The 9,788-nt window shown below is 42.6% G+C and overlaps 1 protein-coding gene across 1 annotated transcript in view; it reads right to left on the reverse strand.

Annotated features, from left to right (window-relative positions):
* The window catches only part of KLHL22 (kelch-like family member 22), a 6,774-nt gene extending 6,000 nt beyond the window's left edge, over positions 1–774 (reverse strand). The window contains exon 1 of the mRNA XM_010132974.1: positions 504–774. Coding sequence (XP_010131276.1) covers positions 504–730 — 227 coding nt within the window. The 5' untranslated portion in view covers positions 731–774. The remainder of the gene's footprint in view (positions 1–503) is intronic.
* Between the last annotated feature and the right edge of the window lie 9,014 nt (positions 775–9,788).

The following is a 9,788-nucleotide window of genomic DNA, read 5'->3' on the forward strand; positions in this document are numbered from 1 at the left end:
GAAGTTTGTCTGGATTGCTTTGGGATTTGTTTCTTTGCTCTATGAAAAAAAAGTCAGTTCAAGAAACCGCTGGTCAAATTTATCAGGGGACTGCCTGCTTTAATGGACAGTGAGTCACACTACAGGCACATAAGAGAGGAGTGACCCACGTCCAGTGACCTTTTTGTGTATTATGAAATGATAACCACAATGGGAAAAGTCTCACAATGCTAAAGATATGTTAAAAGTCACCCAGAGTGCATTTATGCAGAAGACACCTATTCAGACAGCCTCTCCTCTCTATATACCTCCAAGTACCACAGGCAGTGAATTTAGTGGAGGTAAGCTCACTGTGCAAGAACAGGAGCTTTATTTCTCAGAAATAAGAGAGAGATGCATAAAGCCATACTTAGTATTTCACAACACATTCAGCTCCAACTTATGGGTCTAATTTTACTTCCAGAAGCAGTGTGCCAAGACAGAAGATTTGGACACATGCTTGTTACTGCTGTACTGAAGTGTACCTGAAATAGTCACAGGATGCAGCTAGAAGTATGCGATGAGCCTCAATAGGTTTCTCTTCCACTACTAGAACTACATCGAAGAGGATGCTGCTGTCTCGGAGAGATACCAAGCCACTGAGCAAGGCCTGCGAATGCTCTGCACTGCGGTATGTGTTGCTGGTGCGCTGCTGAAGGGAGGGCTCGAGTTGAGCTTTGTGTGGCTGAGTCAGCTCCTGGTCCTCCGCCATCCCAGGCAGAAATGCTCAGCCACCAGCTGTAGCAGAATGAAATCTGTGAGACAACAGAATCAGCAAAGGTTTGTGCCTTTTGCTTTACGAATGGTCCTCTGACCCCCGCCTGTCACAGAAAAGAAAGCGAACCGACTCTTCAGTCAAAGGAGAGACAGCTCTTCCCTGAAGAAATTATTCCAGATAACGACACTGGGAACAGACAGGTGTACATCAACACACCAAAGTGGCAGAACATGGTTTTTCAAAAAAGTATTCTGAATCTTGGCTTTTCAGTCCAAGAGTCAGAGTCTGTAGCATGTGAGGATTATTTTTTTCTTATCAAGAGTTTCACTTCCCAGCCCATTAACAAAACCCCTTGTTTCTTTTTCATTTCTGCATAATTTATAACAAAGAATGGACATAACTTTTGCCAGATTCCAAATTGCCTAATAACCCCTGGTAAGTATGCTGCAATATAAACTGCACCTTCCATCTTTCTCTTGATATTTTAGCACAGAATCTGAAAGCTGCCCTCTCTCCCTGTCTTTGCTTTTTCATCTTCCTTAGCTGAGCACATTTCCAACTGTCATTCTGTAATACTATATGAAACTGTAGGCTTCAAAGTCAGTTCCTTTATTGTGATGACTTCAAGCTAGCATGCACAACTGCTTTCCACTTCACCACGACTCCCTGCAGAAAGAGGGTATTTTCTTCTGTGTAGGCACTGTAGACGGCTATCCTGTACCTCTGCCTGGAGCTGCCACTGACACAGTAGGAAGGTCCCCTATGGCACATGGGGAAACACCTGTAAAAACCTGGCCAGAAGTGATTATTTTTCATGTCTATGGTTAAGCTCTCAAATTCTCATGAGTCCTCTTATACTATCCTGTAATTTACCCTTTCCATTGTCTTTGAGGAATGTTGGTAGTTGTAGCAGTTAAAGCTTATAGATTATCCAGTTGTCAGAGCACATTAAAAAAACCCACATCAGCAAAAGGAAATAACTTAGCTGATATGGCTGCTTAAGACAGTTATAATAGCCTCTCTTGCAGAGGCCTGGGAAATAGCTTAGTGGTACAAGGGACAGTCACAAGGGCTATCAGCAGTCAGGAGAAGCAAAAGCAGAACCAACCCAGCAAATCCAAAGAAATAATGAAAAAACTGAACCATTGTTTAATTGTGCCAGCCACAGACAGTGAATGGAGCACTGGAAATCTCCCAGAGTACTGCAAGCTATTCTGAGTGTGGTCAGTGAGGAAGGAGCTATCTGGATGACAACAAGAAATATGGAAATGTTTATTGTTCTGCCTGAGGAAGTTACCCTGCACTGTCCAAAACAAAAGGAAGCCAGGTGGTATTGCATGGTAAATCAGATTAAAAAAACCTGAAACAGCATATTAATGGTTGTCTGCTCCTTGCCAGCGAAACCAAAACAACCAGTTCAGTGGAGGATCTCTGATGAGACAGCCTTCTACCGAGCACATTCAGGACGATTATATGGGAGAAACTAACCATCACCATCTGAAGAGATGAGTAACGGATTACGTTTCACACCAGGTAGGTGTTTTTCCTACATATAAGATGACTGCTTTTGAAGCAGACAAAACATTACTGTATCATTTGATTTCCTCCTGAGGAATACTAAAAGTGATGGATTGAGGCAAGGGAGATTATAAAGTAAGAAAGACCAGTGAAGGCATGAGTGTTACTAGATATTGATCAGAAATTTCCCATTTCACTAGAAAGGAGTAAGTGCAGCAAAAGCAAAGTAGGGTGAGATATGGTCCAAATGAGGAACAGATTCAGATAAACCACATGAACTCTGTTAATGTATTTTAATGTGGTTAACCAGAGTTAATGTGGTTAATGCTCAAAAAAAATGTTACATTTTCTCAGCTACTTAGAGAGCTGTATCAAGAGAAGGCTCTAGGGGAGTAAGATCATTGCATCAGAAAACAGAAGTAAACGTAACTGTTTTCAGAATTCAAAGACTTTTGTTGAGTAGGGGAAACAGCATGATCTTTGATACAATCTTATAGTGTGTCATATAGCGTAGCCACTGGTGGAAGAGAAGCTAGGGAGAAATAAGTGAGATATATTAAAACTACACAGGCCATTGAACCCGTGTAGCAAGAGTTAGCAAAAAAATGTAGAAGTGGTTTCCAGAGAAAGATTGAGAGGGTGGCACACACAGGGTAGAGTGGGAAACCTGTATAATCTTGCCAAGCTTTTATTTAAATCTACCTTTAATTCATATAACTGTAGACAGTTACTATTCAGAATATATTCTGCATCCACATAATCTTAAAAAGGAACAGAAAGAGGGTAAATCTTTCAGCCAGTAAAGCTCCAGAAGGGATCCAATCCTGCAATTATGGTAAGAGGAACCAGGAAGATCAAATGGTACTGTGAGAGAGAGTAAATTAAAGAAACAAAAAAAAAAAAGAAGAAGAAAGGAAGAAAGGAGATAAATAATTCAGGGTTCTGAATCCTGTATTAGCATTATGAGCATTAGTATCTGCAGAACTTTCAGTGACAAATGGGTCTGTTTTGGACATCTGCAGGGAATTTATCTCGCTGTTGGTTCTTGGACTTGAATTATCCCACAACTGCTAGCAATAGCTGAACAACCTAGCTCTTCCAGCACACCTATGGAAAGCCCAGAGTGGTCAGAGATGCTGGGAGTGCAGCTGAACAACCCTCCAGAGCTGATTTTTGGCTAGTTAACAGCTGAGCCAACAGGTATTTTGCTATGTTCTATTTTCTGAATTTTGGCAGTCCCTACTTGTTCTCAACTTCTGCCCCCGGATTGTATGTTCTTAGCTGTCACTGGTGAGCTGAACTATCCTCAGGGGGTCACTCCTGCATGTACGTCAACATGTTGTTAACAAGGAGCTGCCATGGGCATTTAGAGCACAGAGCCTCTATGATACGGAAATTCACTGCTCTCTAGCTACCTGTATTTTCCCACCCATGGTTATTTGTTGCTAACCAGTTTTGGATGTGTAGGTTCAATACTGATGCTACTATGGAAAACTGAGCGGGTACAGAGTATGTGGTCTATAACTTGCCAACTCTTTTCGTACATGAATACATGGAGTTTCTCAAGTACACTGTGGCTACGCAGAGAATCTATATTCTGTCATGTATATCCCTGTACTCTCCTAAATTGGGCTTCAAGGCTCATAAGTGAGTATGAATGCCTATTGTCATAGTTTTAACCAGTGGTAACTACTCCAGAAAAATTGTCACTACTACAATTTTAATGAATTGTTGCCACCTTAGGTAGGTGAGCATTTATAGTATTAATCCGTGATAAGTCCTCTTCTTTGAGCCAAAAGCCAAGGAAAACCTCTTGTCTCATACCTAGGTAGTCTTAGGATCTGGTAGACAAGACCTTTAACACAAGGAAGGCTTGTAGGGGATAGCCAGCAAGATTCACTGAGCTGATTACCAAGTACTAGCTGTACGAGGAGCAGCTGGGGTTGGGTGGGTAGGAAGTTACAAAGAGTGGTTGTTGAAGCAGGGTTAGTGGACTTGTGTTGGGCTCCTTTGAAAGAAAAGTGGTGTGGTTTTGGTATTCAGGATTTCTGGATTAAATGCAGTATGCTTGGTGAGCTAATTGTTATTTCCCTGAATATTGTTCTAAATGCTGGCTACAGATTTGCTGGGGAAGGGTATTGGTGTTGGCACAACACCTTGCTCCTCAGGCTCTGTGTTTTGACAATATCCTTTCTCCTGTGTGCTTTGTGCCTTTATTACTGTGTAAAAATGGCGGATAGTGCTGTTTCATGTGTGGTGTACCAGCCAGGTGAGGAGGATGACTGTTAATAAAGCTACGAATTGTTATGTCTTTTAAGTGTCCATCAGTCTTAAAAATGGCAAGGAACTTTACTGAAGAACCTCTGTATATATTTAGCTGAAAATAATTTAATCCCATTTCCTCAAACTTGTATTTTGCTTAATCTTTATTGTCCCTTGAAAAACCCCCTGCTAAATATAGTACAAGCAGTAGAGCTCTGAATGGAGAGACAGAAGAGGTTTGTTCAGCTTCCTGCATGCTGCAGAAAATCTATTTACTGACCATGCAGCTGAGTTCCCTCTGTCCTGAGCCTCTCTACCAGAAGGGGGCTTGGAGGATGTTCCTGAGGCCTCTCTGTTCTCTTACTTCTGATACTGAGAAACTTGTTTTATGACTGAGCCAAGTTCCTAGAAATCTGAGGAATGCTTTTTTTTGTGGTTGTTATTCTCTTGTGCAAGTTTCTCGGTGCTGGTCTGCTATTAACAGTGGGATCCAGTGGCTAAGTATTGCAGGATTGACCCTAAGGTGGAAGAGATAAGGAACTCTTTCTGTTTGCTGTGCTTCTTTAACAGCAGCAGAGATAAAAAGTATTGTCTTAAGTGCTGTGGGACGCTGTCACCAGAAACAAGGGAGGGCAAATCCTTGTTCCAACCCCTCTGAAACTGCAGAGAAAAATTAATGCACTGTTCAGTCACTTCAAGGAATTAAAAAAACAAAACCAAAACAAAACAAAGTCCCCCATAAACAGCAAAATCCTCACAGGTACCTAGAAAGGCATGAGTGTCTCTTCAATAGATTGAAATTTTCTATATTCTGTGTCGGGATTCTATTCAGGAGTGAGGAGGAAGCAGCCATGCCTTGTAATGGTAGACATGGAGGGAGCCTGAAGGAAATCCTGTATTATATTCAAAGTTCACTGTATCAGTAGTGGTCTCTTGTAATTAGTTACAGACACAGTGGAGGGTACTGTGTCTCAGCAGCTTGCTTGCTGATAGCTGTGTGTGATGGTCTTGTATTCAACTTCCATTACTACAACGTGCTTCAGCAGATACTTGTATGAAAAAGTACAAGTCTTAGTCAGGCTTCTGATTATTCAACTGAAATAATTGCTTATCTGTACATGAAAAGAGTTATAGTTCATTTTTTTAACAAAATCCCCTCTGATCAGTGACAGAATACTTGCTTTCACAGCAAAGATACGTGGGTTATGACTAAGGAGACTGGCACTGGGACAGGAGCAACTGAGGGAATGGATTGTGGCTTGATTATTCAGATGGCGAAATGGTGAGAGACTGATCCACTGGCTTGCTCTTGTGCTGGCTGAAAATCCTCGTCCTTTAAGAACACAGGGAACAGGAATGGAGTAGCTCAACTAGAATGGGGAAAGGGAAAGCTAAAGGCATGACAAAATAGATGGGGTAGAAGAGAATGCAGAGTGTCCTACCTAAATTTTTAGGTGCAGAGCAATTGTTATCCCAAAGTGTTTGTGTGCTACTCCAGTAAAGAACATTCTGGGCAGGGGGAATTCATGTGGCTTATAGCAAGAGATAAGAGAGTCCTGACTCCCTAAGAACAAATCTGTGTTGTACCTGGGAGCACTTCGCAGCAGCTGGGTCAGGGCATATGTCCTGGGTTCATCCTGCTACTGGTATGACAAACAAGTATTCACCCCTTCTACAACTAGCATCCATGTTGTACAGTGATGTTGACATGTAGTGTGTGGTGTTGGGGCGGGGTTGGGTTTTTTTGAACAGTTGTGCTGATAGCCTTGATCCTCTACTGTAGCAAAATGGCTGGATACAGGAAGGATTATCCAAGGTAGTTTCTATGGAAACAGACATTTTTGTATCGAAGAGCTTGTGGCTGTCAGCTACATCTCTACAAAGAAGTGTTTTATGCAGATAGCGATATTTTCTTGTGCATCAGCTGTGCCCAAAATAAACTAGAGCTTGCTGGTGTCGGGTATCCAAATCTGTTTAGCTTACTGCCACACAGACAGGTGGCTCAAGCTTGGTGGGGGTCCAACGCTTTCTTAAAATCGTGGAATAATTTAGGCTGGGAGATCTCTAGTCCAATCTCCTGCTTGATGCAGGGAAAACTTCAAAAACAGGTTGGGATGCTGAGAGCCTTGTCTAGTCACGTGCAGAATCTCCATCCTTATCAATAATCAGAAAATTGAGTGCTTCATCCTCAGATTGGCAACTGACTCTCCCCTTAGCCTCCTCTTCCCTGTATGGAACCAACCCAGCCTCTTGCCTTGCATGCCCTTGTGCTCCTGTCTGCGTGGTGGATCTCCATGGAACTCACAGGTCTTTCCTTCAGTATGGAGCTCAAAGCTGGATATAGTGTTCAGGTTTTGTGGGCTTATAAATGCTGAACAGAGTGGGAAATAATAATTTTGCATGACTTAATGGCTATGCTCTTGCTAACACAGCCCAGTGTGAAGCTGGCTCCTACTGGAGGAATCCTGTTAAACTTGCTGCCCCTCAGGACCTGCCAGGCTCTCTTCCTGAAAAGCCGACTTCTGGCTAGGCTTGTCTCCAACCTACTCCACTCTATGGAGTTACTCTGACCCAGGTGGGTGACTTCACTTTGGCTATTGAAATTAATGTGGTTCCTCTTGGTCCACTCTTAAAGCCTATTGATGCCCCTCAGTTGTAGCTCTGTCCTCTTTCTTGCAGACCATCTTCTTCATAGCTTTTTTCCTAACACAGAGCAACCAGGATGGCATGCTGATTGTGATCCCCATAGATTAGGCCCTTAAAAGTCTTGGTGTATTGGAGGAAGTTTAAAATCTGTGCCCTAAGGATTCCCACACCTTCATCTCTCTGAGAATTAGGATCTAAGCCAGGCTTGAGCTGAAAGTCTGACAAGAAGACTAGAGCAAAATACTAGTTCTGCTGACTCTTGGGGTTGCAAATGCAAATAGGCAGAACCTGGCGAGGCACCAGAATTTTTACGGGGCAGAGGGCACGTAAACAAATAGATCAACTAGGCAGGAAGTGTGCAGAATGGGAAGGCAGCTAGGAGCCTGCCAAAATAGTTCATTAAACAGATGTGATGCCACAAACGATGTCAATTGAAAACGAAAACTATTGTTCATTCTAACTGGAGTGCAAATACTGGAATAATTCATCAACTATATAATTTGTAATGGACACTTGCAAGACTGTTTGCTAGAGAAGACAATTGAGTGCACCATTATGTGTGAACAAGACTTAAGCCTGTTTCATGCTTTTTGAAGAAGGGAGGAGGGGCGAAGGAAAAACAGAAGCTTTGCTCAACAGTGCTTCTTTCAGAATTATCCCTCTATGCATTCACAACTGTGAAAAAAAAAAAATCTTCCTGAAATACCATTTCACTTTAGGAACCTTCTCCAATGTGGGGAAACAACCAAACAACTCCTTTTGACTGAGGTACCCACAAAAAGAAACAAAGACATCTGGTATTATACAGTACTTCAACATTGGTCCGAACGCTCATCAAATGATGAGACGCTTTTGTAGGTCTACACGCACCATCTTTAGGTCACTAATGGAAATATGCAAGCGCAGCACTCCAGGCTGAATTTCTGAGCCATTTTCAGTTTCTAGCGTTAGTAGTGTACTTGAAGAGTAGGAGGAAACCAAAAGGCGTGGTTTGAGAAACAGCTTTTGCAGCGATGCGCTCTCACAGACTTTGGCATTAACTCCTTTCAGAAGCAAACACCTGTTTTGCTTTGCTTTTTTCCCAAGCCTATGACAAGTTATTTCTAAGACATACAAAGAAGAAAACATCTCATTTAATAAGTACATTGCTAAACTCCCATCTATATTTACATTTATAGCTATTTAAAAAGATTTTTTCCCCATGAACACACCACATAGGTAGCACAACCTAAAGAGTATGGGCTTTTTAACGAGTATTTTGCCTATGCATGTAATTTGCAACTTACCCAAATTCACAGAAGTGTAAAGCTTTCTGTGGTGGGTGGCCTGTGGCCCAGATGCTACCAAGAAATTGTAATAAGGAAAAGAAGAATTCAATGCATACTAAAATGCTTTTTCTTATGACTTCTTCATCTTTTAAAGTGTTTGATTGTCTCTTACTTTTTTTTTTTCTCATGCCTAAACTTGAAACAAGATTTGCTTTTCATCTGAGGTTGTCAATAGTCGTGTTCTGGATTGGATGGAGCAGCTGCTTGTCTTTGAAGGAAGGTATGTTAGCCAACTATATTCAGGCAGGGTGTACCTGCTTACCCTAAAAACAAGTGGCCGACCGTTAAGGCTCCGTCTTTTTCCAGTATCAGGAGGCAGTGTACTTCTATGCCCACATAATTCTGGTACATCTGTGAGGATTACGTTCTTTTGACAGAATTGTTTTAATTATCCCAAGAACTCTTAGCCCCTCAAAAATCCTAAAGTCTTTTCCATAATAAGAACAACACCACCTTTGAAAAGGAAGTTTCTACAGGATCAAGCTAAGTAATAACTATGCCAAAACCGACACTTTATAAATTAGCCGGTGGTGTATGTTCTACAAATCTTGAGAGACTCAGCTAGTTGGCAAGGCTCAAACCTGCTTCATTGAACTGCTTAAAGCACATGATGAATTTTTAATAGTCTAAAATACAAGCAGGGAAAAAAACTGCAAATGAATTCTGTGCCAAATACAATTAAGTGACCTGGAAGAGAGTGAATGGCTCTTCCAGTATGTTTGAGCTCTGATTTCTCTATCAAACATGATTTAATTCATATTATTCACCACATTAGTTTTGTTCCTGCAGGGATCTATCGGGTTTTCTCTGCTCCCCTCCCCATAACTCGTACATTTCCCCATCGGGAACACAGAATGAGCAATTTTCTCTGCAGGGAAATGCTACTTGGAGCCAGACTGAGAGCCTGTCTCTAGACTAACCCTGTGGTGAAGAGGTGAAAGCCAGTTCAAGGACGCTTATGTTTTTTTCTATTCCCTTACTGAAAATGTCTTTGCAGGTTCTGAGACCCAACATCCTGCCCAGTGCTCACCCCACCTCCCATGCAGGAAGCTTTGCACAGGGACATTGGTCTTCCATTCTCAGGGGCTTCATCAGGCACCAGGGCCTTGACTTCGGCCTGGCTAGGGCGGCCTTGGTGGCTTCATGTGGGCGGCACGACCTTGGCCAGGGGCTGCCTTTGGCCTCGACGGGATAAGGGCGGCCGTAAGGCTGGCAGCCCCTGCCCCGGTGCCTGCCTCGCTGCCCCCCGGGCCTGCTCCGGTCATCGCACCGCAGAACCCCTCGCCTGTGACCCCGCC

This window comes from Buceros rhinoceros, unplaced genomic scaffold (genome assembly GCF_000710305.1).
Source record: "Buceros rhinoceros silvestris isolate BGI_N320 unplaced genomic scaffold, ASM71030v1 scaffold21213, whole genome shotgun sequence".
Lineage (NCBI taxonomy): Eukaryota > Metazoa > Chordata > Aves > Bucerotiformes > Bucerotidae > Buceros > Buceros rhinoceros.